The sequence below is a fragment of the Biomphalaria glabrata genome, chromosome 5 (genome assembly GCF_947242115.1).
Source record: "Biomphalaria glabrata chromosome 5, xgBioGlab47.1, whole genome shotgun sequence".
Taxonomy (NCBI): domain Eukaryota; kingdom Metazoa; phylum Mollusca; class Gastropoda; family Planorbidae; genus Biomphalaria; species Biomphalaria glabrata.
Window position 1 is genome coordinate 33,358,920 of NC_074715.1, and position 13,024 is coordinate 33,371,943.

The 13,024-nt window shown below is 30.4% G+C and overlaps 1 protein-coding gene across 1 annotated transcript in view; it reads left to right on the top strand.

Moving 5' to 3' along the window:
- Positions 1 to 12,269, top strand: part of LOC106059674 (serine/threonine-protein phosphatase 6 regulatory ankyrin repeat subunit A-like) — a 32,972-nt gene extending 20,703 nt beyond the window's left edge. Inside the window, exons 20-37 of the mRNA XM_056028644.1 lie at positions 450 to 548; positions 698 to 799; positions 4,391 to 4,495; positions 4,745 to 4,846; positions 5,136 to 5,234; positions 5,382 to 5,519; positions 5,651 to 5,758; positions 5,992 to 6,189; positions 6,492 to 6,698; positions 6,915 to 7,037; positions 7,300 to 7,479; positions 7,810 to 7,968; positions 8,290 to 8,526; positions 8,717 to 9,004; positions 9,120 to 9,252; positions 9,704 to 9,940; positions 10,154 to 10,291; positions 11,407 to 12,269. Of these exons, the coding sequence (XP_055884619.1) occupies positions 450 to 548; positions 698 to 799; positions 4,391 to 4,495; positions 4,745 to 4,846; positions 5,136 to 5,234; positions 5,382 to 5,519; positions 5,651 to 5,758; positions 5,992 to 6,189; positions 6,492 to 6,698; positions 6,915 to 7,037; positions 7,300 to 7,479; positions 7,810 to 7,968; positions 8,290 to 8,526; positions 8,717 to 9,004; positions 9,120 to 9,252; positions 9,704 to 9,940; positions 10,154 to 10,291; positions 11,407 to 11,600 (2,847 nt within the window). The 3' untranslated portion in view covers positions 11,601 to 12,269. The remainder of the gene's footprint in view (positions 1 to 449; positions 549 to 697; positions 800 to 4,390; positions 4,496 to 4,744; positions 4,847 to 5,135; positions 5,235 to 5,381; positions 5,520 to 5,650; positions 5,759 to 5,991; positions 6,190 to 6,491; positions 6,699 to 6,914; positions 7,038 to 7,299; positions 7,480 to 7,809; positions 7,969 to 8,289; positions 8,527 to 8,716; positions 9,005 to 9,119; positions 9,253 to 9,703; positions 9,941 to 10,153; positions 10,292 to 11,406) is intronic.
- The last annotated feature ends 755 nt before the right edge of the window (positions 12,270 to 13,024 follow it).

Consider the following 13,024-nt stretch of genomic DNA (forward strand, 5'->3'; position numbering starts at 1 on the left):
AACTGAGGGGTGTTAGGTTCGAGTTCTCTTGATTATTAATTGAAAATTTGGTTTGAATCCCCTTGTTTACTGATTTAAAATTTCTGGATTTTGAGTTCCCCTAACTCTAATGGGTACCTGACATTAGTTGGGAAAAGTAAGAGCAGTTGTGTTGGCCATTTAACATCCTCATTAGTTGTAGGCCACAGAAAAAGGATTTTACATCATCTGCCCCATATATAGCATGTTCTGAATGGGGTACATGGAGATTCAAACTCTAGCCCACATTGGTTTTAGTATGGTTTGTGTCATTCAGCCTACATAGCATAGGATCATACTTGCACAATAATATTTGGCAAAAATAAAAAAAAACAGTATTTGAATATTTGAAATGTAATTTAAAATTAAAAAGCAATCAGGCCTGCCATAACACATTTTAGTAACAACTAATTTTAAACTATTTATCATAGGCCAAGAAGACATCACTTCATATGGCAGCTCAGAATGGTCAGAAAGAAGTTTGTGCAGCTTTAATTAAAATGAAGGCAGATACTAATGCCACTGATGTAGTAAGTATTAGTGACAATGCTGTAAAATATGATAGTGTATGTACTTGAGCTTTGCTACATTTATATCAGTCTTTATGAAACAAACTACTCATAAAATTTTAAACCTGTTTAATAACCTATTGTAAAATTTCTAAATTTATTCTTCCCAGCAAGGGCAAACCCCACTACACCTAGCAGCTGAGAATAATCATTCTGATGTAGTGAAACTGTTTTTGAAACACCGTCCTGAACTTGTTACAATGGCAAATATTGTAAGAAACAAAAATATATCTAAAACTTGTAATAGTGACAGTTTTTTTTTACTGATCTTTCACCTTATTGACTAACTATAAAACTTCTTTTGAAAATTTATATAAAATTAATTTAATTAATATTATAGGCTCATTGGAATCAGTATTTGTACATCAGACTTCTTATTTGTTTTGTGATATGATTTGAGATACATGTTTAAAAAGATAAACATTTACTCTTAGATATAATAAACAAAATCTTTTTAATAATCTGCTATTTCTTTGTAATTTTAATTGCAGGATGTGGTGAGTTTTTGTGCAATAGAACAATTTTCAGACATTTGTGTAGATAGTTTAGTAGGCGCCATAGCTGGCTACAGAATTAATTTCTACTAGTTAGATGCACCAAATAGTTTCATTGCTAAATGTTTCTTTTTTTGTGTGTAAACAAACTAAAAGAAAGAAGTTTCAATACAAAAGAAAATCATTGAAATATAAGGCCCACATTTTATTATACCATGCTTCCAAAGAAGAGTTCTAATAGTTTGTTTTTAATAATGACAAAAGTTTTGTTTCAACTGGATTAGTAGTTGATTATGATATTATCCCTGGTCTATCAGACCATGAGATCATAAAAATACACAGTCAGATAAAAGCAATAGCCAATACAAAACCCAAAAGAAAAATCTTACTCTGGAATAAATGTAACCTAACACAACTACACCAAGCTGCATTAAACTTTCAACAAACATTCTTATTAGAAAAAGACATTAACCAACCAGTCGATGATCTCTGGAATTTCATTAAAAACCATCTTAAAAGCATTATAGAAAATCAAATACCAACTAAATACACATCAAACAAAATAAATAAATGCTGGTTTAATAATAGACTAAAGAAGCTTTGTAAACAGAAGGAAAACCTCTATAGAAAATTTAAAGAAACTAATGCAGAAAGAGTTTACAAAAAGTATATAAAAATTAAACACTTAACCCAAAAAGTAAGCAGACAGCTGCAGAGTGAATACATAAACAATGTAATATCTAAAGACAACAACAAAAACCTATGGTCATACATTAAGTCTAAGAAAATGGAAACATCAGGCGTAGCGCCATTAAAAGATGAACATAACATAATACATAATGATAATGAAACTAAAGCAAACATTCTAAACAAATACTTTGCATCAGCATTCTCAGCCCCAGGAGAGAAAGACATATTACTGAATTTGAACCAAGTAGACAACATAGAAGATATAGTAGTACAAGAAAATGGAATTCAAAAACTATTAGCCAACACCAAACCAAATAAAGCTTCTGGACCCGATGGTATTCCAGCTAGATTACTCAAAGAACTAAGTAATGAGCTAGCCCCAGTGTTCAAAATACTCTTTCAGGCTTCACTTAACCAGGGCAGAGTACCAAAGGACTGGAAAGAAGCTAATGTCACCCCCCTATTTAAAAAAGGAGAAAAATCTGACCCAGGAAACTACAGACCAGTATCACTTACCAGCATTACATGTAAAATCCTAGAACACATAATATGTAGCAACATCATAAACCACTTAGACAAACATAATGTCCTCACACCATACCAACATGGCTTTAGGAAATATAGATCATGTGAAACACAACTAATAGGACTAATTGATGATTTTTCAAAAGGTTTAGATAATAGTGAACAAATAGATGCTATCTTACTAGATTTTTCTAAGGCTTTTGACAAAGTTCACCACCATAGTTTGCTTAAAAAATTAAAATATTTCGGCATTAATGGTCCACTGCATCAGTGGATTAAAGACTTTCTGATAGGGAGAGAACAAACTGTAATAATAAATGGCTCTAAATCAACACCGATAACAGTAAACTCAGGTGTACCTCAAGGAACAGTCTTGGGTCCACTACTATTTTTAATTTACATAAATGATTTACCAAATTGCATTACTTCAGGAACAAAAGTCAGATTATTTGCAGACGATTGCATAATATATAGAACAATAAAAACAACACAAGATACAGAAATTTTACAAAGAGAATTAGATGAATTACAGAAATGGGAATCAAATTGGAGCATGTCTTTCCACCCAGAAAAATGTCAGTTGTTAAGAGTAACAAAAAAACTAAAACAAATTAATTCCACTTATCTTAATCATGGCAAACCAGTAACACAGACTAAAAACGCAAAATACCTAGGTGTTATAATAAATGAAAAACTGTCATGGAATCCACATATTGATGAAACTACAAAAAAATCAAACAAAGCATTAGGATTTATTAAAAGAAATTTCTATAAATCAAATAAGAACATAAAACTAAAATGTTATTTAACCTTGGTTAGGCCAATAATAGAATATGCATCCTCTGTTTGGGACCCCTCAACTCAAGAAAACATTAAGAAACTAGAACAGACACAAAATAGAGCAGTGCGATTCATAACAAACGAATATTCACATTTGACTAGAGTAACACCTTTAGTAAAATCACTAAATTTAGAAAGCCTTCAGGACAGAAGGCTCAAAAGAAAAGTAGCAATAATACATAAAACACTGAACCATAATCTTCAAATACAAAAACAAAATTTAATAAAATACTCTGAAAGACACAAAGATAAAGGCACATTCCTCGTCCCATATGCTAGGACAAATTTGTACAAGTGCTCCTTCTTCCCTAGTGCTATTAGAGTATGGAATGGGTTGCCTGAGCAAGCCAGGAAAACCAGTGACTTGGCAGAATTTAAGTCATTGGTTAATATGCATGACTAAATGCATGACGCGTAGGACGTAATCATCTTCTTTTTTGAAGTAACGTCTGTATTATATAAGATAAGATAAGATAAGATTATAGACTCGTAGGTGTTGTAGGGGCAAACTGGGTTCAATTATTTAATAATAATAATAATAATAATAATAATTTTATTATAAAGCGCTGTTAACAAACAAAATGTAGGCTCAAGGCGCTGTAATAACATTACAAACACACACACGACAATAGAAATCATAAACTAATCTAAAAAAGTTTTAAACAAGTAGGTCTTAATGTTCTTCTTAAAAGTGGTATAGCATGTTGTCTGTCTGAGATCAATGGGGAGTGAGTTCCAAACCTTTGGTCCGTGCACTGAAAAAGCCAGCAGATTGTAGCTTTTTTCCTTTAATGTTTTTCTTATCTTTTGTTATTTTTTAATTGCCACAACTTTGCATTCCTAGTCTTAATAGATTACATGTATTTGTTTGTTTCAGAAGGCAAAAAATCATAGATAAATTTGTACATGAAGAATATTTTTTTACAAGATTTGTTATTTAGATAGATTTCTTTACAATGTTTAGATAAAAGGATAAAAAAAAAGCAAAAATTACTTTTTTTGATGATTTTAATTCATTTTTTTGGAAGTTAAATGTTTCCTGATTTGCTATTAAAACTTTTCTATAATGATTTTTTTGTGTTCTCTAATTGAATAATTCTTACTAAAATAATTGTGTAGTTTTAAAAAGAATATAATGAAATATTTAAATCATAAGCATTTTTCTTGATGTACCCTCAAAAGTAGTAGACTCATAAAGGCCATCTTTACAAAAATTGAATCTAACAATGTAAATTTTTTTTTTGTTGAACTTAGAATGGTATGACTTGTGCACATATTGCTGCAGCTAAAGGCAGTGCAGCTGTGATAAAGGAACTCATGAGGTTTAACAAAACTATTATTACAACTGCTAGAAATAAGGTAAGCACTATAAAGTTTAGTAACTTCATCAAAGTCATATTACAGCATTCAATTATGCCTAAATCCTAACAGATTAAATAGACACCTTAATATTTTCCTTTAATATCACAACATAAGCCAAGGTATCTATCTGTTCTTCTCCCCTGCCCTCCTCTACTGATTCCTTGTACACCAATAGACTTTATCAACTGATGAATTATATTTTTTGAGTGTTTTTTAAACATATTGATTTATTTCCTATGTTTCTAGACTAATGATTCTACAGCACTTCATCTGGCTGCTGAAGGTGGCCATGCTCAGGTTGTGAAAATTTTATTAGAAGCTGGAGCTTCAGCATTGGATGAGAATGCTGTAAGTTTTTAAATGTTTCAGTCCTATCAGCTAACCATGACATTGCTTATTTCACTTTTCAGTTTCTTCAGAAATGAAGATTCCCAACTGCAACCCTAAACCAGGAAGACAGGAGATGGTTTGAATCTGAGATCACTGGGATAAAAATTCAGAGCACATACCACATGATCAAACAGCAATATTTTTACTTGTCATTTGTATTGATTTCTTTTAATTAGATTGGCTTTCTCGTGTAGAGTAAAAAATACATTCTTTTCTGTATTTGATTTTGAATGTTATGTTTGATTAGGATGGAATGACTGCCTTACATTTAGCTGCCAAACATGGACATATAGAGACAATGAATGAATTGAAGAAATACATCCCACTTAGAACTGCTAGCGAAAAGGTTGTACAAGTATTTTCTTGTTCAATGAAAAAAGAAAAATATGTTTATCAATAATGGATTAATTGAATATTACTACTAATTATTATTTGATTTACAAGACTATAAATTAAATGAACTAAATTATATGAATATCTCATTTTCTGAAAGACTGGACTTACAGCTCTTCATGTGGCTGCACATTTTGGTAAAGCTGATTTTGTGAGAGAAATGTTAATCAATGTATCAGCCTGTGTCAAGTGTGAGGCTCCTGTTTCTTTAGCATTTGGAATTCAGTGGTCATCTGAGGTAAATGGATGACAGAAAAATCATCCTTAACTTTTATGTTTTATTTATGTGAACCTAACTAGGACTCTTGAAAAAAGTAAATAAGTAAGAATATTGATATTTGGATTTTATTTGTTTGTATTGAAATATAGGCTGGAATGACTCCTCTTCATTTTGCTGCCCAATCTGGTCATGAGGGTCTTGTCAGAATCTTGCTTAATTGTCCAGGAGTTCAGACAGATTCATCTTCAAGTGTTACAGTTAGTTGCTTTTCTTTTTACTTATATCAATTTAGCATGTTTCCAAAAGGTTTAACTGAATAAGAAATTTTTTGGCATAAAAGAAAAACAAAAGGAACAAATCTAGTCTGAATGTCCTCTTTAATAAGTTGATAACGTTAAATGTTAAAAATAAAATATGCAGGCAACCCTAATAATAAATTAGTTGATAAAATTATTGTTTAAATAAATGAATATTCTGTTACTCAATTCAGGGATCTATCCCACTGCACTTGGCTGCTGGCAATGGTCACACCTCTGTGGTCAGTTTACTTTTGAGCAAGTCAACATATCAAATTCACACAAAAGACAAAAGAGGTAGAACAGCATTGTTAAGAGCAGCTGCTAATGGACACTTGGAAATGTGCGCTCTGTTGATAGGTCAAGGTGCTGACATCAATACATCAGATAAAGTAAGGAGATAGTTTGTAAAGTAATGGGAACATTAACTTAAAATAAATTTGATTTAGTGAGAAAAATGGCTACAAATTTTATTAATTTGTTCATATACATTTAATATATCACTAATTGACATAATTCTATGTTAAAATGAACATCTTAGCATGTTTTCATTTTGTTCTAGTGGGCTACATATCAAAAGGTCATAGTCTCCTCTCTTCCCCCCTAAAAATATATAATTTATTATGTCATGGTAACATTTAATATTCTTGTAGTATATCTACAGTATAAAGAGGATCTTTTATTTCCTTTACAGAATGGGTTCACAGCTCTTCACTTTGCTAGTAGTGCTGGGTACCTTAATGTTGTCAAACTATTAGTAGAGTCTGGAGCATCTCCCAACATTGAGACCAAAGATGGTAAAGTTCCCATTACATTTGCCACATCAGCCAATCATATAGATGTTTTAAGCTTCTTGATGAAACGGGATCACAATACAAGACTGCTTATGGAGGATAAAAAGGTGAAAGTATTAGTACTTCTACTATTTTTATATTTCGTTTTGTTTATAATCATTTTACTTTAATTTTACTTTATTAATAATAAAATGGGTGAATAATACTACAGAATGTCTTAATAAATGTAAATGTAATTTGATGTATAACACATTTTTTATAGTTTTTTTTTAAGACACTGCACAAAGCATTATGAAATCATGTTTATTATATATAAATTTCAGTTTGTATTTGATTTGATGGTATGTGGACGAATGAACAACAACAAATGTTTAGAAGAATTTATTCTTTTATCTCCTGCTCCTGTAGACACAGCAGCAAAACTAGCTAGAAGCTATCAGCTACAGGTGAAATAATATAATAGAACTTTAAATCCTTCTCTAGTTTTTCTTTCAATTAGTTTTTTTTTTTACATTAGAAAAAAATAATTTTATCTTAAAACCAATTTAAGCATGAGAAATAATTCAAATTCACTGTTGTATCAACACAATCAAAATTATTTTAAAAACATTGAATATGCAAATGAAAAACAAAAGTGGACTGTGAGATTAAAAGTTAAATTAAGGAGGACAACTATAGCTAACATTTTTTAGTTTCCCACCTGTTTAGGCCATCAAAGAAAAAGAAAGATCCAGAGATCTTGTAGCAGCCAGCACATATTGTGAGGCAATGGCAGTTGAGTTGACAGCAATCGCCTCCAATGTCAGCAGTGCCAGAAAGTTACTTAAAGCCTTAGATCATCATGGCACACCATTTCTAGATGTACTCATTGATATGGAGCAAAAAGAGGTTGGCATAAATTTCTCTATTCTACATGCACTTTGAAATGTTTTCTGCATTGTATGTGTACAAATATATCAAATTCTAAAACTAATCACTATTTAAAAAAAAATATTTAAATTAAAAAGATGTTTTTGGTTATATTATCATAAATATGATAGTAACATAAAACTGTCTTGTTGAAACCTGTCATGTAAAACTAGAAGAAAAGCTAAATTCTAAATAAAAACTGTTGTTTCAACCATCTGGGGATCAACATAGCCAATGACTACTTAAATAACAACATGATTTTTAACTTAACATCCTCAATGGTAATAAACTTTCCAATGAATCTAACAGGTTGTTGCTCACCCAGCAGTTCAAAAGTATCTCTCTGATGTTTGGATGGGAGAACTACGTTGGGCTAACTGGAAAATTGTTATGTTGTTTTTTACTTTACTGTTCATTCCTCCGGTTTGGGTTTTGTTTTCACTGCCCTCTAGACATAGATTTAATAAGGTCAGTATGTTAGGACTATATGTACACTTTTTTTCTTTGTTTTGTAAGCTGGAAATAATCTTTACTCATCTTGCATTAATTTCTAGGAATGAAATAATTTCTATTTTCCTTCATTCAGTTTTGAAAATTTTTTACTTGTGGCAATAATCTGTCTTGTTAACAATTGTCATGCTGTCATTTAATGAGCTATGATACTGACAAACTAAAATCTGTGGTACTAACAAATCTAAGTTCACATTTAAATTTCGCTACTTTACAAAATACTATCATTCAAATATATATTTGTGATCTTTGTTGTTTTATCCTGATCTTATTTTCCAGGTGCCTATTATCAAGTTCATGACTTACTTGGTTTCACATTTCTATTTGATGATCTTGTTCAGTCTGGTTATAGTTGCTCCATTAGTGCCTATCTATCTTTCCACATCTCTCATTCCTCACTGGTATGAGTGGATTTTACTGGCATGGTTGTCAGGGCTACTAGTCTCTGAGCTTACCAACCCAGGTGATCGGCAGGGTTTAGGATGGATACGAACAGTTAACCTTGGCATATGTGCTGTAAGTTACTATTGTGTGTGTTTGTATGCATTGATCTTTAATGAAATAGTATTACTACTATTTTAGAGATTACTTTGTTTTATTTTTCAGAATTTTAAAAACTTTAAATAGTTTTCAAATCAAAATAGTTATTTCAAATAATCTATTAAAAAATTATTACCTAATGTTTCTTTTTAAAATTATATTTTAGATTGCCATATTTTGTCATCTTCTTGGAGCTGCTTTTGAAGATGAAGATCGCATGCAAATGTTGTACATTAGGAACCAATTCATGGCCTGGGCATTACTGTTAACATTTGTCCAGCTTTTAGAATTTCTAAGCTTTCATCATTTGTTTGGACCTTGGGCTATCATCATTAGAGATCTGATAAAGGATCTTGTTCGTTTCCTAGTCATTCTTCTTATATTTATGATTGGCTTCACACTTCATCTGACAGCCATCTACCAGCCTGTGTTTAGTCCTACAGAAAGTCAAGAGGTAACATTGCATTTCTTGCTAGTCTATTTATTAAGTTTCTATTTACTTTAGAACTCATTTTTGAGTGGTTAAAATGAAGCTAGTATTATTACACTACTGCAATGTCTATCAACAGGTTGGAACTGCCTTTGTTTCTCCTCCATCACTTACTCCCCTTGACACTTTTGAATTTTTATTCTTTGCTTTGTTTGGCCTAACTGATCCAAACAGTTTCCCACCATTTGACAGAAGTCCAATGTGGACCACAAGTATGTCATCATTTTGTTTTTTTTAGCTACCACAGCGTGATGTTTTGTTTATAATGCTAAATATTAAACTTGTCTAATCATATTGCAATGAGTCTTCATAAGATTTATAGTTTTAATTAAATTCTGTGATTAATTATTGTACATTCGTGATTGTAACATTTTGTAGATTCATACCATGAATTCATCCTATTTGCTGTTCATTGATATTGGGAAGTGAAATATAGATTTAAGCCTTATGATACTGATAAACTTTGCCAGTTTAATAATTTATAAAACATAATAGCATGTTTTTATAACTTGGCTGCAGAAACCAGTTCTGGTAGAATCTAAAGCATATCAATGGTCAACAGCTCTTGAGAAAATTGTAAATAATTTCTATGAGCTCCTGATTATTATTTAGAAATTTATTTTTATTTCTTTCTTTTAGTTACTGTTTGTGTTTTGTTTTCAGTCCTGTTGAAAGTTGTATTTGGTACATTCATGATGATCACATTTATTGTTCTGATCAACCTGTTGATTGCTATGATGTCAGACACTTATCAACGTATACAGCAACAGTCTGATGTGGAATGGAAGTTTGGTCGAGCAAAGCTGATTAGAAATATGAACAAGACTTCAGCTACACCTGCACCACTCAATCTGTTCACAAAGCCGATATTTTATTTGAAACTTGCTATCAAGCTTAAATGTTTGTATTTTTTTAAAAAGATTTTATTCAATATCTAAGTAGGCCAAAATGACCTTACTCCCTATGTATCTTGTTCTTATTTAGGATTAATTTGTTAGTTATAGAGTTGTATAAAATAGAAATATGTTTGGTTGTTGTCTAGATTTAAGTATAAAAGCTATAGAACAAATTGATCCTTCTTCAAATCTCAATTGTATTAAATTTCAATAACAGGCAAGCTGTGGAGTCCCTTAGCTTCAACTTACCTTAATGATGAAGACCATGACACCATGTCAGATTCACGTTCCATGGATAATCTTGGAGGATCCAGTTATAAATTATGGAAACGTAAGAGCACAGTTGAACCAATGGGTAAATCATAAATGTCTTTTTTTTGTTGATATATAGGCATTAAAAGAAATGTATATATATATATATTGTTACGACACAAGACTCTTCAAAATAATAATACACTCTCAGGTTGTTACTCTATAAATACTTTAATATTACAACAAGTTATGTAAATACGAACATTTCATTTCTCTTCCTGTCAATTTCTCCCGGCTTCCCCTTTTAAACATCCCTTCCATTCATTACACGAATTCGCACCATTATTCATGCACACCGTGCTGCGCTACGACCATAACATATATATATATTTATATATATATATATTTATATATGTATATATATATATATATTTATATATGTATATATATATATATATATTTATATATGTGTATATATATATGTATGTATATATATATATATATATATATAAATATATATATATATATATTTATATATATATATATTTATTTATATATATATATACACGTTGTTTTTTTTTAATTTGCACCAGAAAAAAAATAATTTTTTTCACACTAGACATTTGAATCTATAAAACTATGAATAAAAGCACAATTCCTTGGGTGAGTTACTTATGTGGCCAATTGTCTTCCTTTACAGATGTGTAAATTTTTCTATCAATCTTTAGTTCTTAAATACTTTAATTGTTTATTTTTATTTTGCTTCTGGAAGTTTCTTTTGTTTTGATTAATACTTGGACACATTTCTTGAATTTTTTTCTGTCATTGTGAAAACTCCAAATCTAAAAGAAATCTTTTTTCTTTCTATTGTAGTCCTTTTTTTTTTGTGTATTCTGTTTGGTTGTTTGTTTGTTGAAATATTTCTTCAGTTTGTTTTGTCTTGACCCAAATTTCTATCAGCAGGAATTGAGAGCAGGCAGGGTTCAAACCATCATGACAACAGTCCAAAGTTTATACCACACGACCTGGTGGCTGCCTTTTTTGTACTCCAATTTTTTTGTGTGTAAATTATACAGTAATTTTTTACAAATTTTATAATCATTGAAATATACAAAATAAAACAAAATTGAAGAAAAGTTCTTTGAGTCAACAGATGAATGTAAAAAAAAATGCTAAACGATTTTTTGAAAATGTACAAAATAAATTGTTTTCATCTAGAGCCCCAAATACAACATGCTCAGAATTTGGAAGATGTTGTGGACTGGAAGCTAGTCACCCATCGCTACATGGTCATGCAAGGAGCTGTTGATCCTGAGATTGAAGCTTCAAAAGGTTTTAGAACTTTTGGCATGGATGCACTGGAAGAACAAATGACTGCTTCTTTTCACCCCAATGACAGAAACATGCTTTGATTCTACTGGATGCTTCCTTTTACATTATTTATATATTATTTATTTTATGCTTGTAGAGAAAGTTTTTCAAATTGTATATTTTTTTCTATGAAAATTTTGTAAGTCAAGAATAGACACAAAACTGTTTTAGAGGGGATTTAATTACTTACTACACATGATGACTGTACTGATGTTTTAACCAAAGTAATATAAGTAGGCTTTTAAATTCGTATCTTGAAAAACTATTCCCAAGTGATCATCACAGCCAAGAAATGAGAAAAAGAAAATATGTATTTGATACTAAAATACTATTTGTTTATTTAGTCTGATAAATGCTTTATTTACTATTGAGCTACTAATTGGCAAGGAGAGATTTTGAGTGATGACAGTCTGAACTCTTCTTAATTTCATAATGAAGAGTAATCATTAAGCATTAATGAACCATTCTAATGTAGCTCCTTTGAAGACAAAGCTAATAGGAATTTCTCAGCAATGTAGACTGACCTGTTATTTTTCCATTTTTATTTTTTTGTTTAAATTTTCAACTCTTTATAAGTTGTTATGAAAAAAAATTATGTAATTTATGTAATGTTATATTTGATGTATAGAGATTTCACATAATGTATAATCGTCATTTCAGTACATTTTAAATGTTGTAACATTTTTACAAAGCAAAAAATAATAATAAAGATAAACATAATAATAAACATTATTTTCATTCTTGATGTTTGCAAGTTTGTTTAGATTTTCTAATGTAATCAAACTGAATGCCATTCTGCAACTTTAAAACATGTTTATGATATATGGATAATGTTTATTTATCATTGTCACTCATAGTTGTGTGATGCCAGATGTAATTAATGTAACTAATACTAAAATTATAGTAGGGCCTACTGAATTGTATAGTTTTGTCAAATTTGCTTCAAATACTTTTTTTTTTAACAAGACTAATATTTCTGAAGGAAGCTTCCTAGTTGAAATCAAGGTAATGAAGTGTTATTGTCAGAACCTGTGAGACCAGTTTCTCTAGAAGGAACTTTTCTGTGCTTTATGTCTTTCTAATCACAACAAATGTTCAATAAGGATAAAAAAAAAAAAAGCAGCCTTAGTCTTAATGAAACTCTTCTTGGGATTCTTAAAAATGAGAAAGCTTTGTTACTAGGGTAGGGCTTTTCTGACTAAGAATTGTTGAAGGTCATAAGAAGCACTTACACCTATAGTGTGCCAGGGAACTCTAATCACTGAAGATTTTATAAAATGAATTGGGCTAGAAACATAGAAACATACAAAATATTTTTTTAGACAACGATTTGAAACAATACCTTCCCCCTTCTGAATCCTCAAGGTATTATCTAAGCGTGGGATGTATTTGAAAAAAGGCTTTAACAAAAATAACAGTAAACTATTTTATAATGCTACCATCCCTTTTGGGACAGAATAAAGAA